This window comes from Aulonocara stuartgranti, assembly GCF_965226115.1.
Source record: "Aulonocara stuartgranti genome assembly, chromosome: 7".
Taxonomy (NCBI): domain Eukaryota; kingdom Metazoa; phylum Chordata; class Actinopteri; order Cichliformes; family Cichlidae; genus Aulonocara; species Aulonocara stuartgranti.
Window position 1 is genome coordinate 28,050,090 of NC_138945.1, and position 22,674 is coordinate 28,072,763.

At 39.1% G+C, this 22,674-nt stretch overlaps 2 protein-coding genes across 5 annotated transcripts in view; both read right to left on the reverse strand.

The window, feature by feature from the left end:
- LOC309710360 (uncharacterized protein) overlaps positions 1-1,752 on the reverse strand; it is a 28,565-nt gene extending 26,813 nt beyond the window's left edge. The window contains exon 1 of the mRNA XM_082539744.1: positions 1,664-1,752. The gene's annotated coding sequence lies outside the window, so the exon portion shown is untranslated. The remainder of the gene's footprint in view (positions 1-1,663) is intronic.
- Positions 1,256-21,554, reverse strand: LOC309710352 (patatin-like phospholipase domain-containing protein 7). Of its 4 annotated transcripts, none has more exons than XM_082539722.1 (36): positions 21,415-21,554; positions 20,949-21,000; positions 20,756-20,830; positions 20,432-20,519; positions 20,111-20,193; positions 19,582-19,682; positions 19,333-19,473; positions 19,089-19,248; positions 17,757-17,837; positions 17,092-17,220; positions 16,849-16,929; positions 16,597-16,723; positions 16,437-16,502; positions 16,254-16,330; positions 15,969-16,124; positions 15,733-15,810; positions 15,052-15,257; positions 14,800-14,931; positions 14,495-14,618; positions 13,173-13,286; positions 12,809-12,875; positions 12,281-12,430; positions 11,854-11,917; positions 11,430-11,598; positions 10,354-10,536; positions 10,054-10,172; positions 9,749-9,905; positions 7,445-7,561; positions 7,298-7,367; positions 6,983-7,099; positions 6,678-6,826; positions 6,405-6,557; positions 5,866-5,985; positions 2,912-2,996; positions 2,336-2,448; positions 1,256-1,826 (listed from the first exon to the last, which is right to left on the reverse strand). In XM_082539722.1, exons 1-36 carry the CDS (start codon positions 21,423-21,425, stop codon positions 1,821-1,823), a joined length of 3,921 nt encoding a protein of 1,306 aa, XP_082395848.1. In that variant the 5' UTR covers positions 21,426-21,554; the 3' UTR covers positions 1,256-1,820. The 4 variants fall into 4 exon arrangements, with proteins under 4 accessions (XP_082395848.1, XP_082395847.1, XP_082395850.1 ...); XM_082539721.1 differs by having other exon boundaries at positions 2,336-2,451; XM_082539724.1 differs by lacking the exons at positions 20,949-21,000; positions 21,415-21,554 and having other exon boundaries at positions 2,336-2,451; positions 20,432-20,448; positions 20,756-20,811.
- Between the last annotated feature and the right edge of the window lie 1,120 nt (positions 21,555-22,674).

A 22,674-nucleotide genomic window follows, 5' to 3' on the forward strand; every position in this document is an offset into this window, starting at 1 on the left:
AGTTTCCACCTAAACATGATGTAGGCTACCATGTTCTGACTGAGAGATTTCTGAAAAAACTAAAACGTACAGCTCTGCCATCACTTCCAACATAAATGAAGACAGAAAACTAAAAAGCAGTGACGTTTGTAGGGTTACTGAATCGGCCTACTTGGTATAATGATTTGCTACATGATTGCTAGCGACACAGCTATGTTAGCATAACATAAACACAGTGAAGCTGGAGGATGAACGCTAACTTTTTTCCCCACTCAAGTAACATGTAAGGTTAACGTGAGGGTTCCCGATGGTTAGCGACAAATGAAATCGCATGGCAGGATGCTGTAAATGGACCAAACTTCAGTCAGGAGAACAACTGAGATAATCCATCCACAATACGAGGTTAGTCTGCAACAACATGGGAATAGAGCAGCTGCAAGTGAAGTCGGTATGCCTTATGTATGAAAACAGACCCATTCATCGACAGTGTGCCTTATAATCCAGTGCGCCTTATGGTCTGAAAAATACAGTACTCCTTTACTATTAAATAACATGAATTTGAGCATGGTGGTTTTTGAAAAATGTTTTATTGGAGTATTAGTCTTGGCGAAGATCCTTCCTCTGAGTCATCTTTTTGTTACTATGTAGATTAAATTAGCAGTGTATTAATTTAATTGTGTCATACAAGTACGCATGTTAATCAAAGCTATGTACTTAACCGATTGTGCATTGAATTGCATTTTTGGAATGACTGAACAACTCTTAATAGAGAAGGCCAACATAATTGGCACATATATAAAATATGTATATATTCTTTAAATATATATTTTGACTACATTGAAAAAATCTGTATGCACAGATAACTTGTTTTTAATTAAAAATAATAATAATTTACCCTAGCTCTAAGAACAAAACAAAAACACAAACAAGCAAAACAAAAACAACCTACACTTGGTCAAGCACATATTTCAGTGGATAAACTATGTAGAGACAAGTTGAGCTACAGATTTCATCAGTCTCCATCAGACTCAAAGCAGATTTATTTATTTTTTTTTGGGGGGGGGGGGGGGGCTCTCACCAGAAAAGGGGGAAAACTAGTTTTTTGAAGTGGATTGCAACCACTGAAAATATTTTAAGCTCCAATCCAACATGGCCAGAACAAAGTTTCAAACTCAAAGGCTGGACATGTTGGCATTTCACTGTCTAACAGTCCAGATAACTGCTACTTAAAATACCTTTGATATAATTCAGCTTGTTTTAAAAAAAAAAACAAAAAAAAAAAAAAAACACACAAGTCAAACAATGCAGGTATGTTAAACAGTGTAGTGGAAATGAAAGTGAGATGACTGCATGAAGGGTGACTAAAGAGGTTAGAAGTTTGTGCTTCGCTTATTCTGCAGTGTTTGAGAAATTGCTTGTCAACCCTATGTTGCTAGCTCATTTTTTTTCCCTGTATCGATAACGAGAGGCGTTGGCAGAAATGAAAGACACACACACACACACACACACACACACACACACACACACACACACACACGACAAAATGACAAGTTTTGCAGGTAGAGTCTGGTCTTTCACACTGGAGGGTAAAATGTAGCAAAGACAGAATGCTTCCATTGTGCTAACCTGTTTAAGCAACTTTTATTACTCCACCATTCACAAAAATAGACTACTTGGAATTTACTTGCTGGTTTGACATCGCTTCCAGTGAACTGTTAGGGATATCCGGAAACTGATGGTGGCAGCTGATGGGCGGGGTAATGGAGCATGTCGATCTCCCATCCAGTTCTACATCCTGAGAATCAGGTTGAGGCGTGCATAGTCATCCCCATTTTTCTTTGTTAAATCTAAAAATGAATGTTTAAATTGTCAGACAGCCATAAAATAAATAAATACAAAACACAACCTGAATTGTATTGTTGCAGGTATACAATGTTCTCAAGCCCCAACTTCTAAATGATATCAATTTAGTTGAACTAGGTGCCCCTGCAATGGCTTCCAATTAATTTCAAAATTTTAATGATATTAATCACTTTTAAAGCATGAACTGGCCAGACTCCAGTATGAACCTCAATCTGACTTTGAATAGTAGCCAGCAGGATGGTCTGATTTCCCAAGAAGTGATTTATGAAAATCCTTTTACCGAGAGGACTGATCAAGTGTGTTGTCATTGTAAGCCAGACAAACCTTTGCAATAATGGAAATTTGTGTTGCAAAACAATACAATTAATTATAATGGAACCTGAAAAGCCTGTTTTAGACATGAGTAAAAAACAAATTCCTCACTGTGGTTGCTTGCTCTTCTTCTCTTTAAAGAGAGCCCACAGTTTCTAATCTTACTACCACAAGTTCGCACCGTGTCAGCCGTCTCCTCCCCTTCGGTGTGCTCTCCATAGCGACTATACATCTCCATGTCAGAGAGAGCACTCTCCAGTGCATCCTCTTCATAGTCAGTGTGGTAGTCGGATTCTTCTGATGCAAGGAAAGAGTGGGGGACAGGAAGCACACTGTGGGTGAATAAACTGGAATATTTGGAGTGTAGAATGGTGACAAATACACGTGGGTGTGCAGGTGCATAAGTCAGAACATTAGAAATGTCATACAGGGTGGACTTTGATGAGTGATGGATGACAAATTCATTATAAATAGAGAGAACAGGAATAAGAACAAGTTTGTAAATGCTTAGTTACTAAATTGCACAATAAAAACACGTTCCTTTTCCGTCAGCAGGTTTTACACTGAGGCTAACAAGTCAGTCTCCTGACTTGTTAGAATTCTGACCTAATAAAATATGACCTTTTGTTTGTGGGGTTGATTTGTTTTTCATTAGGTCAAGAATGACAAACACAAACATGGAGACATGAGCGTACTTAAAAAGTACTTTGAGTGTGGCTGAAAGCTGCAGTGTTGGAGTGTGTGTCAGTAGTTTTACCATCCACAAGAGGAGGTTTGACGGGCTCAATGCGGGACACAATTTCTGCCAGGTCAGTGAAGGAAGCATTGGGACATGTCACCACCTTTTAAAAAAAAAAGAAAAAAAGAGCCACAGTCAGTTACAGGGACTACTGAGGAGGCATTATGGAATTTTGTCTTTGAATACGCTTCCAAACTGTGTGCCAAGAAACACTATAATGGAGTTGTCCTCCTCTAGATTGCTGTAATTTCCAACACACAGCAAAGTATAATGGAAACTAACTGCATGAAAAAAAAAAAATCTGCTGCAGACTTTTGTGCAATTTCAGCTTTTCAGTGAAGCACATCTGGTTTTGCCTTTTTTAAAAGCTCGGCTAGTCCCAAAACCTTGGTTATGTTTTTAAGTCTTGATCTGCATTTTGTGCATCCATACAAATAAATAGTATCAAATGTATCACAGAAGGAGAAGCATTGCATCCCCTGGTTGTTGTACTCTCCAGTAGCATCTGAAAATAGAAATGCATTCATTAACTGTGTGGGACGCCTATTGTTTAAAAGAATGAGAACAGAAGCCATTTAGTCTTAAACATTACGGCCTCAGATCTGCAATCATAAAAGTGGCTCCATCCTGTTTTCAGCAATTGTTCTGTTGCCTTTGTTGTTTGTTATCAGGGAGGGGGAGGTTGCCAGTGTGAGTCCTGCTGTTTTACCCTTCATCCTTGTGTTGTTGTTCAAACTGGGAGTAAATAACTTCTTCATCATTCTCGTCATCTTTTGGTTAGGAGCTTTGTCTTTCTGTGACATTGCTTGGAACAAATCTGGTGCACAAAAATCTATTTTTGTGTACATTAAAAGCAAATTCATAGTTTTATTGTTATTACTTTATCAGAAAAAAAAAAAGAGCTTAAGGTCTAAAGTGGTGCACTGTTAACAGCAAGTCATATAGCACAACCAATAAAATGTGAGAAAATGATCCCAAAATAATTAACCAACCAACTGGTCAATTCAATGTGAAAGGACTGCAAGTGGGGTGTTAAGCTCACTTTAAGATACCATTTATTTATTTATTTATTAAACTCTGGATGCAAGGAACATGGATTTTGAAGATAATTAGTCAGACTCGTAAGATTACTCAAGACCATAAACTACAGCAGAGAAGTGTTCTCCTCCTCGAGCTTCCCTTTTGTAGGAAATAGCTTTTATACCCTCTCATCATTTCCTGACACATTTTGTTAACAGCTGTATTCTTATAAAGGGATTTGTAATAGGACTGCTTACAAGTCCATTTGTTGCATTTACATTGGATTCAGAGGAGTGAGATTTGAATATGGCTACTTACTAGTATTTCATTTTTAATTTGCATCTCAAAATCTGGCTGCTAAAAGCTAGAGAACAAAAGTTTTCAATGTCATTACAACCCTAAAGCAAATCATTTTAAAACAACTTGATTAAGTTTAATATACTATATTGTATTGCATCACCATATTTTTGTGGTTTTACATCAAAGAAAAGTCTATACTCTGCTGTTGATTTTTATTGAACTCTTTCATGTTCTAGTCCTTTTAAAAAGTTTTTAATGACATATTTTTAGCGACTGATGCTGGGGACTGTGTTGTTCTTGTGCTTTTAGATTTGACAGCTGCGTTTGATACCGTGGATCATGCCATTTTATTCTCTCGTTTGGAGCACTGGGTGGGCATTAGGGGCACAGCACTGAAGTGGTTCAGGTCCTACTTGACGGGGCGAACTTTGTGTGTCAGCCTTGGTGACTATGTGTCGTCCTCCGCTCCCCTCTTGTGTGGTGTCCCACAGGGCTCAGTTCTAGGCCCCCTCCTCTTCTCTTTATATCTGCTTCCTCTTGGTTCTGTACTGAGAAAGCACGGCATTCCTTTCCACTTTTATGCTGATGACTGTCAGATCTATGTCCCTCTAAAGAAAAAAGGCAGATACCTTACACAGCCATTACTTCAGTGTCTCGATGACATTAAGGCTTGGATGTCTGTTAACTTTTTAAAATTCAATGATAAAAAGACAGAGGTGATGGTTTTTGGTAGCTCCACTGAGACCCCCAATGTGTATGTAGATTCCCTGGCACAGTATGTTAAGCCAACTGTCACAAACCTGGGGGTCAAAGTGGACTGTAATCTGAAGTTTGATAATCAAATTAAGGCAGTAGTAAAATCTAGCTTCTTTCACCTCAGGCAGCTGGCAAAAATAAAGCCAATTCTTTCACGGCAGCACTTTGAGACAGTGATCCACGCCTTTGTTAGCACTCGGCTGGATTACCGTAATGCACTTTATATTGGGGTCAGTGCATTATATATTAGTCATCTACAGAGGGTGCAAAATGCCGCAGCTCGTCTTTTAACAGGCACTCGAAAGTTTGAGCACATTTCCCCCGTTTTAGCTTCACTTCACTGGCTGCCCATTTCTTTTAGGATTAATTTTAAAATTCTTTTATTTACTTTTAAAGCTCTCCATGGCCTAGCTCCATCTTATCTCTCCGAGCTGCTACAGCCTTATACACCCACCCGCTCTCTCAGGTCAGCTGATCAGCTGCTCCTGAAGATACCCAGGACTGGGCGTAAACTTAGAGGAGATCGTGCTTTTGCTGTAGCAGCTCCCAAACTGTGGAATGAGCTTCCTTTAGAGATTAGACAGGCCAGTTCTTTATCTGTTTTTAAGTCACTCTTGAAAACCCACCTCTTTACCCTGGCCTTTGACACCACGTGAGATGTTGGTTTTTTATTTTAGTTGTTTTTAGGTGATTCGATGCAGTTTTAACATAGGGCTGTTTTAATTTTATGTTTTATGTGTTTTATTTATTTATTTTGCTGTTTTTTGTTATTCTATTGTTTTAACTTATTTTCTGTACAGCACTTTGTTCCTGTGCTGGGTATTTTAAACTGCTTTATAAATAAAATTGGATTGGATAGTGTATGTCCATGTGTTGTTCACTGCCAACATCCTTACATTGCTTCTGCTTTGCGTGTTGTGGAACTCTTCTTGATGTCTGTCTTTCAGCATTTTTTCCACCACACCACTGCGACGCCACACATCAAACACAGTCTTGCCATGCTGGTACCCCACCTCCTAAAAATCACACAAACATATTCACATATCAGTACCATTTTCTATTTGCCAAAAAAGTTATTTTTAAAAGTTGGTCTAGTGCAGGGGTAGGCAACTCCAGGCCTCGAGTGCCGGTGTCCTGGAGGTTTTTGATGTGTCCATGACCCATCACAGCTGATTTAAAGGGCTAAATGACTCCTCAGCATTTCTTGAAGTTCTCCAGAGGCCTGGTAATGAACTAATCATTTGATTCAGGTGTGTTAACCCAGGGTGCGAACTAAAACCTGCAGGACACCGGCACTCGAGGCCTGGAGTTGCCTACCCCTGGTCTAGTGTTTCAGATAATGAAAAACTTTTGTCTTACAACATCTGAAAGTTTCAATACTTGTTCATGATCAGGGGTAAAAGAGTTCAGGTGAAAACAAATTTCTGAAACTTACAGCAATTTCATCAAACTTGCCAAACTCTAGTGTACGGTATCTGTCGATTGGAGGTCTGATATACTCGCAGTAATCGCTGCTCTTCACAGACTCCAACTGTCTCACACAGCACACATAGGCCAGCCGAGTCTGAATCTCTGCCATGTTTAGCACCTGTGGAAATTAACTTATAAATCACTGAAATGATTTCCAAAAATATCCTTATTTTTATTGATAGAATTAAAAACATTGCTGCACAGCATGGTGTGTCTTTACTCTTAATCAATCCATCACCTTAACTTTCTCAGCAAGGGGGTTAAGGCGTTTCCATAGCAGCCACCAGCCTGAGAGTGAGTCGCCGTAATTAGTGAGATTTGTTTCATCCCGGCTGCCCACATCAATAGCTATTACCACTTTGGCCCCCATGGAGCGCGCAACATCAGCTGGGAGAATCAGGGGAAGAAGACATCAAGACAAACAGCATACAGTACTGGTAAAATTAAAAATATATTGCTATAAGCAAACAGCTGAGCAACTACATCAAAGTACGGCTACTTTTGATACTTAATAAGGGAAGGTACAAACTGAATGTAACAAACCAGGCAGGTTGTTGATATAGCCTCCATCCATCAGCAGGTGTCCATCTTTCGGGTCACACAGAGGAGGGAGATATCCCGATAGAGACATGCTAGCACGGACATACCGCCATAGAGAACCTCAAATAACAAACAAGCAACTTAAACTTACTTAAAAGGCATAAAGCCTAACTGCAAGCAACCAATATGAATCAACCGAAAATTAATCAGACTATTAAAAAGAGTCAGTTCATCTATGACCACAAAAAAACAATTCAGAAAACTCAATGAAGACCAGAATGATTCTTTCAAAATAAATAAACTGAACACTGTATTTACCATCAGTGTGTACTCTCATGGCAGAGGCAGTGATGTCAGTTGTGATATTGAAATATGGGATCCAAAGGTCCTACATGACACAGAATTTACACTGGCCTCAGATCAGTATTCCAACAGCTGGGTCACACCTACTGTCATTTAGCTCACCTCAATCTGTTTGCTTTTGAAGACGTTGTTTATGCCAGAGTTGAAGGAAGCACCAGAAAACATGGATGTGATTGGATATGTCAAATCCAAGACCTTCCTAAATACTGAAGTCATTTCCTACAGGAAAAGCCAAAAGAGTCAAATTAAAACGAGGTTCAAATAAATGTTTCCCACCTCTAAGCCACTCAAGATCTTTTTGCTTAAGTGCAAAGCAGAATTAATCCCTAAAAGTTGAACTTCATTTTAATACAATTCTCACCTTATACCCAGGACTGCGCAAAAAAAAAACCAAAAAAAAAAAAACCACACACTTTGTCATATTTTGTCTGACAAGTGTACATTTCTCAATCATTTGAACAATATTGACTATACAGTTTTGCCATATCATAGCATCCAAAATACCGGTATCAATACCAGTAACAAGCCCTGCTAGTTGTCAATACTGTGTCACGAGTATTACACTATAAAGCTACTTCTGGCATTTTGCCTCAATGCCTTCAAAATACTGCAAAACTAATTTTGACGCCACACCCCACACCCTTGGCCAATTTGTTCACTCCAGCTTGTAAGCTAAAATGCTCATCTGTAACATTACCTGCATGTTTAACTTTCATGTGTTCTAGCTAAGATTTAAGATATAACACATCAACACTGTCAACTTGTGAGGTGGGGCTAACTTTTAGAGCAGAAAACCCAGGACAGTGATGTCAAATTCACTTTGATCTTAGCAGGTTGGACCAGTGAAACATGATAAATGTGTTAAGTTAAAGAAAAAGTTACGATAGTTCATTACACAGGCAGTCCAGGACACAGGCAATAGTTGAAAAATTTACTTTCCTGTCATTTAACTGTTTACCTGTTAGTTAATTACTTTGATGGATGGGTAGTCTTTACCAATAGGAAAACTTATGAAATTATAGTGGACTGATTCTGGCCCCCGGGACTTATGTTTAGACATCCCCATCTAGGGTTAAAGGGTTACCTAACATGGCACAGTTTCAGAGTACTCCCTTTCCTTGTTGATCACTGTGATAACTTTTTACATTATTGTGTCTTTTCCACATGCAGTAAGTGAACATAAGAATGAGCGGAGCTTGCAAACACAGATCGATGCATACTAAATAGGGATACAGCTGAAGTGTTACATCTAAGGCTACGTCCACACTAGCCCGAATAGATTCAGAAAACGCTCCACGTCCACATTAGCGTTTTCAGTCGTTTTCACAGAGTTCTGCGTCCACATTGAAACGGCCGAAAACGCTTACGTTCCAGTCCTGCGCATGCGTGAGACGCAAGAAGATTCAGCCTGCCTCATTTCTGTCTGCCATTTATTTACTTTCCGGCTCTTTGAAACGTCATGGCAAAATGTCAAGGAAAAGCACAGTTTTTTTGTTTGTTTGTTTTTTTTAAATGGACTAACAATGAGGTGGAGTTGTTGCTGCGAGTAACACAAAAGTACAAAGTTGCAAAAGCAAGTGAGAATTAAAGAATTTGAAGAAAAGCGATCTGAAGCAAACAAACTGATATTAATCTTTAATAGGGCTGTCAAAATTAAGCGCAAACAAAACAATTGCTGTATAATGCCCTCCGCTATCTTTGTTTAATTGGTCACATGACTAACATGCATTATCGTTTTTGAAAGTCTCCATTTTCGCTGTCCACACTGCGACGCATAAGAACAGTCTTCAAATGTGAGTTTTCGAGAGCGTTTTGAAAACGCTGCATTTACTTTCGGTGCCGTCTCAGTGTGGACGGGAGGCCAAAACGGAGAGAAAACGATGCGTGGATGTAGGCCAAGTCATTCTAAGGCAGAGAGCTACTCAATGGCAGGAACAGGACTTGTACGTGATATGAAATGGTGGTTAATGTGCTCAGCATGGTTTATCAAATTAAAAGCAGAACTGAGATCTAAACTGGATTAGACTTAAATCATTTCAGGAAGAAAGTCTCACATCCATGTATAACTAACCCAGTTTAAAACATACTCTAGATTGCTATCATTAAAAGTTTGACACTGATCAAATTCAAGACTTCTCTGCTCAATGTCATTCCAGGAAACCACACCTCCATTTTATTATTTATTTTTTAAGCAACATTAGAAGGGGGGAAAGAAAAAAAACGAAAACTCAAAACAATTATACTGTGGTTGAACTTGGAGTTCTGGTAACTGCCTCAGAAGTGACTTTTAAAGAAAGAATGGGACAATGTCTGAATAGTTTATGGAAAACAAAGCAAAGCAGATGTCAGTGCATTCAGAAAGATTTAGATCTGAAATACTACAGCAATTGCCACTTTGACGCTTACCATAGCCCATTCTCTAGTTCTTATCCTCAAGCGACTGTGGCTACGGTCCTCTGCATATAGAGCGCCCATCAGGGAGCCAATTGATGTTCCGCCAATTAGGTCTACGGGGATGCCAGCTTCGCATAGTGCACGCATTATACCCACTTGAGAACAACCCCTGGTTAGAAGGGTGGGGGAACAAACATGGAAAGTGAAAAATTTTACAAAGAAAAGACTGACATAAATAACCAGCATCATTAGGAGCTGATGTTGTATAATGTCGTCTTTAAAATTATGATGAGAAACAAGCATGTGACAAACATTACCTGGCCCCTCCTCCTCCCAGGACAAGAGCAATAGCATTGCCTGTAAGAACACGAGCCAGGCGGGAAAAGTCAGAATGGCGATCTGCTGGTTTCTCAAACACACGCTGATACAGCTCCAACTGCAAAAAAAGCAAAGTACTGCTAAAAGAAGATGATGAAACAAGTGGGATAAGAATGAATGTACTGATGTTGAAAGACAGGAAATAAGAAAAACTACAAAATGCGAAGCTGAGGGTGGATCTGAAGGGGGGGGGGGCTTTTAGACACACAGCACATTCTGGCCATGTCTTCCATTCTCACCAGTTTGGGCTGGCTTCGTTTGGAGAAGACCCTTCGGGGACAGGCAAGATGGAGGTGTCTGGAAATCCAGCTTCGCATGTTGAGCCAGTCTACGGTTCCTTTGGGTGCAGGACCATCTTCTCTGTGCAACAGCACAAGCTGCTTCTGCGCACGCACTGCACTTCCTTCCAACATACGCTCCAACTACAGAGAAAGCAGCACAGATATTTTAGAACATTTTATGAACTATAGGAATTGAGTCCCTGGGGGAGAGAAGAGAAGAGAAGAGAAAAAAAAAAAAAAGGGGGGGGGGGGGGGGGGGGCGGCAAACTTGTGCAAATCCTTTATAAATTTTTGGATTATTGCAAAGGTTTCATGAAACAAACAATTACTTTTCTTAATCATATCTGAAAAAATACAATGTTCTGTTATCTTTAAAAACTGGAGTGAAAAAATAAGCAGAAAAAAAAAAGTTCCACTAAATATGTATTTTAAATAAATAATGTTCTGGTTCAGGCATTCTTGTGTGACCAACAGGCCCTGCATCTTTTTAAGGTATAGCGTGTCTGTAACATATACACCACCTTTCATGTGTGCCCTGAAAGATAAAATAAAAGATGGAGATACAATTATACAGGGACAGATTACACAAGCAGACTACACAATTTATTTAAAAAAAAAAAAAAAAAAAAAAAAAAAAAAAAAAAAAAAGGGGCAGCTCATTGCTTTTGAGATTATTCTCCACATGAACTGTTTACCTGCATGAAGTCAAAGATTTGTCCAAGTCATTTCTGAACAAAACAGAAACCAGAAAGCTTCCAGTATCAAACTTGCCAATTTCATACAAAACTGTTTTTAATGAACTGCAGAATCTTTGTTAACTCAGTTATTTACCCTGCAGGTGCATCTCACCACACTGCCGCTTTCAGGTATTTTTCTGATTTGCTGGCAGAGGTGACAAGAAGCCACATTCACAAATTATTGTGAATGTAGCTTCACAGTAATTTGGGAGTGTCTTTGCATGATTTGAAAGTGTAGCTCTAACAGCTCCTAGTAATACACCTCTCTCTTCTCCTGGGAACCAGTGAACACCTCACCTCCCCTACAGTAGGGTCCTGCTCGCCTAATCCCACAATAATGATGCAGTCAGCCTGACGGATGCACCTCTGTGTCCACGGGGTCAGTGTGTAGTCAGTCTGGTAAAGAACTATGCGATGGATGTCTTCTTGTTGGCCCAGCCAGCTGGACAGACGGTACTCATGGACACTAAAGAGGAAAGGAGTCCATTAATGACAGGCAGCATTGCTTTGCTGGCAGCATCCAAGACATCCATTTTCCTCTTGTGCCAATAGAGCAAATTTTAGCAGAATTTAATGAGCGTGAAAGACAAAGCACAAAGAAAATAAAAACCAACAGAAAGCAGTAAGACACTGAAAAATACTCATTTTATTTGAGGTTTGAATAAGAGAAGATTGAACCAGCAAAATTGCATAAAATGTTTGAATATGGCCTAAAACATACCTGTCAAGTGCAGCAGCTCCAAGACGCTGTTTGATAATACCACTTGTCAGTAGAAGAGTAGGACCTTTATGTGAGAGATGATAGATTACACCCATGAATGTCTACTTCAAGGAGGTGTTACGTCCAGGTTAAAGACAGCTGAAAGTGATTTGATTTTGGTTCAATTACAGTTCAAATTAGGATGCAAATAGGAATCCAGAATTCTTAAAGGGAGAGCATTTCCATCATGGCAGCCCCTCTAATCATGCCTCCATGTCCTCGATAAGAAGTTTTGGAAAATGGCAACAGACTGGGTGAAGAGCAGCAGTAGGCTGGTCATATGTTTAAAATAAACAATCATCCATGACCTGAAGCGTTTTCTGTGTCGAGAACAGCAGTGAATGATTATAAGCCAAATTTGAGCTTCCATATCTCTTTCCATTCTTACCTATTGCAAGGAGTGCATGCTGCAGCTCTAGAGTAAAGGCAGTAAGAGGCACCTCTTCTGATACTGGCAGGACTGCCACAGTGGAGAGGTTGGAGGCTTGGTTTCCTGCATCCCACTTACTTCCTGGTGTGTGCAGGGCCAAACTGCGAGCTGAAGATGTGTTACAGATTTGCAAATGGTGAAAAACAGATTTAATACCAGAAATGATGGGAGAACCTAACCAATTAAAACATGTGTAGACCATGCATATGTTCAATCCAAAGTTTGTTTGTTTCCCAGCCCCTACATAAAGGACTTTCGGAGAAGTTTTTAGCAAGAGCCAAAGAAAAATTACAAACCTTATTAATTACAAACAGTATCAAAACATTTTCAGTTTATTATAATTAAACACAAGATATTTGTTTATCCATTAACAAACAGATGTGCCACACAATCACTCCCTTTATGGTACGTCAACAAAAACTGCCAGTATGTCTGAGCCAGGAAAGAGCCTGCAAAATAGGCAGCATAGCACACAGATGTACACACCTGTCAGAGGACCATTGACCTGCTGCAGTATCTTCTGTCCGAGTAAGTGGATCAGCCTGGTGACAACCTGAGATGCACATTTTATAATCAGCCCTGTTACTCAGATTCTGCAGTACAAAGTCATTTCCTGATTTTATTTTAAATGTTTATTGTGATGAGTTTCAGTGAATGCAACATGTTAATTTTTATTAGTTTGATTAAATGTATTAATTATCTGTATTATTTTCATGATTACTTCAAGTCTTTTTTTGTTTAAAGGAAAGGGACGGGTGAGGCAATAGCACTTGTTCTCTCCAGTAAAAAGGATTACTTTAACAGAATTGTTTTCAAATGAGATGAATTTAACACATTAGATTAGGCCTACCTGAGGAAATTTCCTCTTGATAGAGCAAAGTGCACCTTCTGGTAGCTTGGCCAGCTCAGAGTCTCGTACAGCGTGTACTGTGGTCGCTCTGTTCTGACGGGTCAAGGTCTCTACCTGCGCACAGACAAGTCATTAATTACACAAAATCCAAACAAAGCCTATCCAGGAATGCAAGTAAATAACTAATTGGACATCTTAATAAATAATTATATCAACATTTTTGTTATAATTTTATAAATAATAGTACAGAATTTATACCTGGAATTTGCCATTTCTGTATCAATTATTTCATTTAGGGCAGGCACTGTATATTCTGAACAGACATTGATTGTCTCCTTCGATTAAAAATAAATAAACAAATAAATAAGAATACATCCGAAGCTAAAAGGCTAAAATTAACCTCTACCCCTCATCTAAAACTGACATCTGAGCCATGCTAAATTTGTCTCACAATCACTATCACAGAAGCTCCAATGACAGCGTCTCTCCTCCAGGTAACAGTAACCATAGGATCCATTAACCCAGGTATTATTAGAAGTATTGAACCAGTCACACCAGCTGACAGAGAGGTGGATGAGTTAAACCAAGTGACTTTGCTTTACACAGGCTGAAAATACCATATAGAGTTTAATTTGAGAAAAACTTGGCAGAACTATTAAAATATTTAGAAGATATCTTAGAATCAGATTTGATCATTGTCATCAAATCATGTTTGTATAAAAATGTATCCCAAAGTCATGCTGCCCCCCCCCCCATTTTCCCTTTGATTGTAATATGAAGTGCAGTAATTTCACACAATCCATTTATTACGACCCAAATCTTTTGACCAGTATTGAAGGTTAACAACACCCACACTCCTCTGGTAGTCTGGCAAATGAATTTGGTGCATGCTTTTGTCTAAATGCACTTTAGCTGTCCCAAAAAGAGCCCGAGACAAAGAGCATGAAAAAGATATAATTATCTGGATTTTTTTTTTTTTTAAATGCATATTCTATTTCAGCTGCCTTTTGGCTACATTTTTTGTTCTTTTTTCCCCCCTTTGTTTAAATATATCCCAAGATGTACTGGTCTTAGTCTGTATTTACTGAAAGTAGAACATACAGGAAATCCAGTCTCATCAGCCATATGCAGTATACTGACAGCTAATAGGCAGTTCCATTTGTGATATTAACATTGTTAACATTTTTTTTTTTTATATCTAACCTTTTAACAGGTTCTTATATGAAAACAAACAGCTAGTGTTGTTTGATACAACATGGATATTAATAGTCTTCCATCAACTCTTCCCCAGCTGTCTTCCCTCTGGCTGTCACGGTGCTTACCACTCCAATCAGGTCACCACGTCCGTACTCCCCTATCAACTCTTTCTTGCCATCCTCCTTCATGATTACTGAGCGCAGTCGACCACTCAGCACTATGAAAGTGCTGTCTGATTTCTCTCCCTGCCTGCAAAAAGAAAAAAATACAGATAACTTCAGTCTACTCCAAACAACTCACAATCACATTTCCAAATTCAGCTTCCCCTCCCTCGATTAGTATTTATTAACCTGTCCCACATGAACCAAGTAATGCCTGCAGTGTTACGAGTTGATTTCACACATGAGACACAAGGTCAGCAGAGGAATACCTGTAAACAGCCCTGCCAGCTTCGACAGCCATCCAGTCAAGAGCAAAGTCTATTTGCCTGACAAAAGATGACATCCTCTTCACCACAGCATGAGCAACATTCAGCACCACTTTGGGCTCCACTCGCATTATCCTAAAGAATAAAGAAGAATCCACAAAATGACAAAGTAGAAGTAGCCATCTTTGTTTTCCCCTCCAACTCTACAGTGCTGAACATCACAACAGTGTGAGGATGTGTGTCCAGGTCACTCACTCATAAAAATGTGTTTTGGAAATAGAGAGGAAGCTGCAATCTCGCTGAGCTCGAACTGTAAATATGAGGGGCTCTCCGGTCAGAACAGCAAGGTGACCAACAAGCTCTCCGGGATGCGTTACAAACAGGCGCAATTCTTCTTCACGGTCAATCATCCGCTGGTAAACATGGAGGAGGCCAGAAATCACGAAGTGGATGCTCACCTCCTAAAACACCAAGAGGGAACGATTGAGAGAAAATGCTCAGATTTAACAGTCCGACTCTGAATGCTGTTAACAATCAGGTGGTGAAATACTGAATTCATGATTTTTAAGATGAGTAATACCTGTGTTGAAATTCAAATTCTACTGTTGAAAGCATTACAGGCAAGTCATTCCCAGTCATCCCTTAGATTTTTAAATGACTGATTAGTTTGTTTACTTTATAAGCTTAACCTGTTTCCCCTCTTGCGTATGACTCAGGATAGCCTTTAACCATATGATAGTATAAGGGGGCCGCATTCTAATTCTTCCCACAAGCAAGTTCACATGGACACAACTTTACATGCACACTAGTTTCCCAAGTCGACCCTCTGCAATGCATGGACACTGTCCAGTGGAGGCATAAATTAATCAAGAGCTGAAATGAAGTAAAATATTAAACAGAATGAAAAGTAGCTAGGTTCTAAGTTGTTGTTCCAACCTGATCTCCCTGACGAGCTACCACAGAGCCAGCTTTGACATGGTGGACGGTTACTCTGCCTTCAAGCAGACTAGGGTCCTGCAATAGAAAAAGACACTCTAAATATCCACTTATGATGACAAGACTGTGGATTTAACATTTTCCCACTTAACATGCCACAAAAATAAATTTAAAAGGGTGCATTGAAAGGATCAGAACACTGACACCAGCTGAATTTTCTCCAATTAACCCCTCACCTGCAGCTGGATGAGTCCCAGCAGGTCTTTCTTAGCAGCTTGGAGGATTGCACTGCTTTTACCAAGATAGGTAGCATCAGCGTGCCCTCCACTGTCTGTATAGTGAAATACTTCAGATGGTGTGTGTTGCATTGTCACACTCTTCTTCAGACTAGACTACAAAGACAGGCACAGGAGAGAAACTACTATAGAGGAAGTAGGTAAGATGCAGCAGATACTGTGCTATTGTGTTACATTTACACACAAGACCTGTCACCATGCTTCAATGTAAAAAGCAGACCTTACTTTGTGAGTGATAGGACTTGACGGAGCCTCCTCAATGGTAACTCGAGCTCGTTCGCAGGCCATGCTCAGGTCATTACCTGTAACTCAGAAAACAAAGGATTAGGATAACGAGTAAATCTGTGCAGGAAATTAATACAGCCATGTGGCATTTGATGATCGCTTATGTCCAAGGCAGTGACCCACCTGTGCATTCAGTGGGCATAGAGGTGGATCGCAGCTTCCTGGTTGAATGGCTGTCCTTTACACCATCTGCAAAAGTCAAGTGCCAGCACTGGATCAGTTTCAGTACAAGACAAAGCTGAAATTGAACGGCATGTAGTGCATGTTTGTGTGTGTGCTTGACCCGTCTCTGCAGTGTTTTCAGTGGTTCCGGCAGGTAATTCGTCCTGGAAGTGGAGACGTCGAGTCTTTCCAGTATTTGCTTCTGCCATCACATTGTTTATATTGGTCAAGGGCACTGCTTGACTCTCCTGTCAGTCAAGGAAAAAAGTAAATAAATAATAATAATTGCATCATAACTTGTGTGACACAGTCATCGTGACCATGTGTATGCACATAAATACTATAGGTGTCCTATAACAAATTCTGCTCCTACCAGATTGAAGAGCTCAGTTGTTAGGCCCAGATAGTTATGCAAAGCCAAAAAGGTGACTCTTTGGAGGCGCACCATAATTATCTGAAGAAGAAAAAAAAAAAAAAAAAAAAAAAAAAAAAGAAGAAAGAAAAACCCTAGCTACAACATGATATGTAGTATATTCTGCTAATTGTTGCATGTTGTAGCTCCAAATTAGATGTTTAATTGGAGAAAAAACAAACACTACATAATGCAATCTGTTACCTGAATGACGCGTACAAGTGTCTCAGGGTACTTCTTAAACACTGACTCAAAGGCTGAAGCAGGTAAGCGTAAGATGGTGGAGCGAGTTGCAGCTCGTGCCGACACAGTTTTATATGGAGCTGGATAACCCTGGCAAAATCGAAGATAAGAATCAGAAATCTCATCCACATCTTTCACAGCTAAGTAATAAATTGGGCTAAGGATACTTTCCCCAAGGTTTATTACGTGACCTGTACGTGTACCTGTGCTTGCAGCATTTTAATGTGGCCTAAATAACTGTCAACACTTCAAAGCTCTATAACACAAGTGTGATAGTGTTTAAACGGTTTCTATGCAATGGCAACAAAGTAACAAGATATGAAAAAGTTATTCTATTGTAATAACTGATTTTTCTATACATTACATACGTGGTTTGAGTTCATTACTGCACAATCAGTTCCAAACAACATCAATCTGAGTGTGTGAAAAGGATGACAATGATGTATTTTAAGAAGAGAAAAACAAAGTTGAAAAGATGCAGCTTTAAATAAACAAATTACAGCAAATACAAAGTACATTAATTTTGTTTCAGGGGCATGAAGGTAATGAATAAACAAATCACACTGACACAGACACTTCAGAAGGCAAATGAGGACATAACCTAGAGAGAAAAAACAGGAGCTCACAGTGATAGTGTCCAGAATACTGAGCAGGCTGTGGACGCTGTCTCCGGGGAGGACATCCTTCACCACTGATTCTGTGCCATCCTGCAATACAAAAAAGAAGAATACAGGACATGATGCCAACAAAATAATATTAATAAGGTAAAAATATTTCACACTGTCTAAACAAATCTGCAGACATCTAGTTGGATGAAAGTAGGAATTTAAGCAAGCCAACAACATATTGGGATGCCACTGACTTGTTGTGATGGCAAAAATAAAGTAGTTACTATTTATTCTACTGTCCTCTGGTGTTCATGCTTTATCATTAGACGTAAAACTGGAAAACAGAAAAGGCGCTGAAAATGAATGTAAATTAAATTAGGTACAGTTTGGAGCCAACCTTGCATCACACTTTTTAAAATGAACTTTAATAATGACCAGTGGGCACAGTTGTTAAAACTGCAATACAACTTTTGAATTTACCATTTTCTATATAAATTGATGTAATGTCACAGGTCAGTAGGGTTGGGCCATATCATACTATTCACGGTAATACCAGTATAATGTTAGGCAATGATAAGAAAATGAAATATCGGGTTGGAATATGGGTAAACACGCATGTGCAGTGCCTTTGTTTTCATACGCACATGGCGGCGACGGAAAATGAGAACGGCAAAAGCAGATTGTTGAATGAAACAGATGAACCAGAATTGTTTTGTAAAACTGGTACAACCTCAATGATGTGGAACTGGTTTGGGCTTTCATCTGTCAGATACACACCAAAGCACATTTTTTGGTAGAGCATGCAAGCAGGCCATCGTTATTACCAAACCGATTTTAGGTGGTACACCGCACTCAAAAAGCTGTCAAAAGTGCTTTAGTTCGACTTTGCTAAGCTACGAAGCCGCACCACTTGATGGATTGTCGGAGCATTATGTCTACCGTAGTCGGGAGCCTCGCGGAGTAATACGTACTGTGCTTCAACATAATATTACCGCATTGTGTGTGTGTGTGTGTGTGTGTGTGTGTGTGTGTGTGTGTATAAAACCTTTTTTAGTTTTGTGGATATTATACATGGTTATGCTGAGGATATGTCAGCCAATTTGTACTGGAAATGCCTTTTGGTTAAACTGTCAGCAAGGAATTTGCACTTTTAAATGTTTATTTAAAACATGCCATATACAGGCCATATTGCCCTGCCCTACAGGTCAGTAAGAATAAAAAAAAACAAAAAAAACAAAACACAATATTACTTGCATAAAAAGAAAGAGGCAATAGAATTTCAAAGGTAATTAAGTTTCAAAATTAGCCTAAAGAGAGAGTCAAATGGAAGACAACAAATCATTCACATACATTCTCTTGTATGCACAACTCAAGTCTTCCATCCTGGACCACGTAGATGCTGTCATCATCATCTCCTGGTTTGAACAGGCTTTCACCCTCCTGTAGCTCAATAAACACCATATGTCGACACAGCTCCAGAAACAGAGGCTTCTCAAAATGGCCCAAGACCCTACAAGTTGAAGAACAAAAGCAATTTAAAAAAAAAAAAGAAAAAAAAAGAAAACCCACACACAGACAAAATTGACTTGCCTACCTGACATTTTTCAGCATATACAGGACCTCAGAAGGCAGATTCGAGCTCTGCACTTCAAACTCTGTTAGATCAGCTTCCAGCAGGGAGGGAGGGGGTTCCTTGGGCTGCAGGGTGGGAGGGTCTCTCCGGATCCTCAGAATTCTGTCAGGAGGAAAAACAAACAAACAAACATGTACTTTAAAAATAAAACACTAATTTCACAAAAAGCCTTGAGTACATAGTATTTAAAAATGTGTTCTTTCGTCATACTTGCGGGCTATGTTTAGAACTTTGGTTCTTTTTCGTATGCGCTGTGGTTGCTTTGATGGCGAGGGATGGGATGAAGAAGGAAGCGAGGAGAGTGTCTTAACCTACAAAACAATATTCAAATATATTTTGTTTATTGCGCGCAGAAAAAGAATTTTATCCAAAGTTGTACTTCCACTTAAGAAATATTAAAACTGATTTTTTTTTTTTTTAAACTGCTGTATTAAACATAGAAAGGCTGTTTGTCATTTATCATCAAGCCAAACTACTGAAGGCATTTTCAGTCATTGTGTATTAGGGTGAAACTATAGTCTTAGTAGTGTTGCCTATGAAATTAATAGGAAACTACAACTAGATGTTAACATCAAGTATTTCTGGACATCAACTGTTGGCATAAAAGCATTAAAAGCAAAATTAACTAGTTTTTATAGAGCAGATAACAATCTACTAGACTATACTAGTAGACTATACCAAGAGAGTGTGTATGAGCCATCAACAGAACTGAGAAGGGGGAAAAAAAGAAAAAGACAACCTTTCGCATGATCTTCCTTCCATAGAAAAGCACTTTATCTCGTTTCCTGAATCGATAGTGAGGTACACCCGGTTGTTGATTACCTTGTCGGAAAATCAAAAAATATAATTCAGATAAACAACAAATGTCATTCTGCAGCAAGACTAAAAAAAAAAAAAAAAAAAAAAAATATATATATATATATATATATATATATATATATATATATATATATATATATATATATATATATATATATATATATATATATATATATATATATATCACTATCTACCTATCATAGAATAAATATGAAGTTCAGCAAGAGGTCAGATGACTCACGGGCATGTTTGAATCTCCTGTAAAGGAAGAGCACCACAATTCCAATCAGCACAACTGCAACCATAGCTCCAATCAATACACCTGTAAGCTAGAAGACAAACAAGACTGATGAGGCAATAATATGATCACATGACAGCACAGTTACATAGAGTACAGCACGTTTGTAAAATTGTTTTTAGTCCAACTTTGCATCACAATTAAATTACCCGTATAACTCTAAGCAAAACGAGCTCTATTGAGTGGAAAACCGCCCGATTTGATAACACTGTATCCAGGGCCCTCATTTCTTGTACAAAACACAGGCACTCAATTTCCATTTCATACCATGCTGGTCTGCATCCTCTCCTCCAAAAACTGTGGCAGCCGTGCACGAAAATCAGTTCTGCTCATCGTTACCACCTAAATATAACACAACAGATTCAAGTAATACATGTTCAACACTGGTAGCTCCCAACTAACTCACTTTTCTCCTTTCAAACCAAGTTAGGAATAATTTTAAATGGAATTATGCGCTTACTGAACTGGCCATTTTGCACAGGTCTCCATCATCCTTTCCATGACACTCTAACCTATAAGACAAAAATCTCTATTAACGCTGAGTCTGCAGCCCAAAAATCACATGCCATCGAGGGGAACCAAAAGTTGCTGAGGAAAAGGCAACAATTAAGAAGGGGAACACGGATTTGTATGTTAGCAGCCACTCTCGCCATGTAGCGTCGTGTCGCCTTCTTAATTCATCTTAATAAAATTACCAGAACACGAATAGGTGTTATAATTAGCCAGCAACAAAGTAACTTTCGATAGACGTCAAGCTTTAGACGATTTACTGAATACGTCTGAATGGAGTAGCTAACGTTAGCTAAAATAACATTCGCTAGCAGCTGTCCAGCTGACTGAGAGTAGCTGCTTCACAAGTTATCTTGAAGAACTAAGATAGTCAAACTCTGTGAAGTTGACAGGGTGTAAAAAACCACGAGGCTTACTTTTCGAGCATCCTGGGGTGCCGTTTCAAGCTGATAACATAGCTAAACAGAAGCTAGAATAAAGTTAGCGAGAAGCTAACAAAGTTTTATGCTGTCAGTTTCTTAGCTCCGCCCTTATCCGCTGTTACCTTGGTAGCGCTCAGATCATTTATCCAATCAGAAACGGACTAGGCACATCCTCGTCTTCCTGTTTTTAACAAAGCATCTTTGAAGGCTACAAACATCCGAGAGGAAGTGGAGTTTGTTTATTTCTCGACCAGTCTCTTGTAGTGCTTAATATTTCTATAGCATTTTCGAGTTACCTTTGCCTATTTCAGACGTTTAATATTTATATTTGTCACACTTACTTCACATGATCAAATACATTTTAATATTGGACAATGATAACATGTGTAAATACAAAATATGAAAGCTGAATGAGCTTTAACTAGCCACACCCAGTCCTGATTTAACCTAGAACCTCTTTGTGAACTAGCCTAAAAGATCTCAAAATACAACATATCACGAGCTAAAGAAACTTAAGAAAAGATGAGAAACAATGTCATTGATATCTGTCCGTTTGGAAAGGGTTACGACGCCATTTCTCTAAGCTCAAAGACTTAGAAATGGCAGGTGAACCATGGTGAACCATTATCCACAAATAGAGAAAACCTGGAACAGTAGGGTTTATGCAACCATACCAAAAAACCTCCAAGAGCACATTGACGAATCATTCAGAAGGTCACAGAAGGACCCAGAACAAGTTCTAAAGAACTGTAGGCCTCACTTGCCTCAAGTAAAGTGAGAGTTCATTATTATTCAACAATTTAAAAAAGAGAGAGTGGGCAAAAATGGCATCCATGGGAAAAATCCAATGGCAAAAACCAATGCTAACCAAAAGGAACACAGAGGCTCATCTAAAATTTGTCAATAAAACATCCCTGAAAGTTTGGGGAAAGTACTCTGTGGACTGACAAGACAAAAGTCAATCTTTGTGGAAGACTTGGGGCCTGTTAAATCCCACATAAAACAAACACAGCATTTGATAAAAGGAACATCATACCAACATTCAAACATGGTGGTAGTGTGATGGTCTGGGGCTACTTTGCTGCTTCAAGACCTGCATGACTGCATGACTTGCCATTAATTCCTCTCTCTAACAGAAAACCCTGAAGGAAAATCTCCACCCATCAGTTTATTCCCTGAATCTCAAGAGCAGTTGGGCAATACAGAGGGACAATGATCAGAAACACACCAGAAGTCCACCTCTGTATTGTTCAA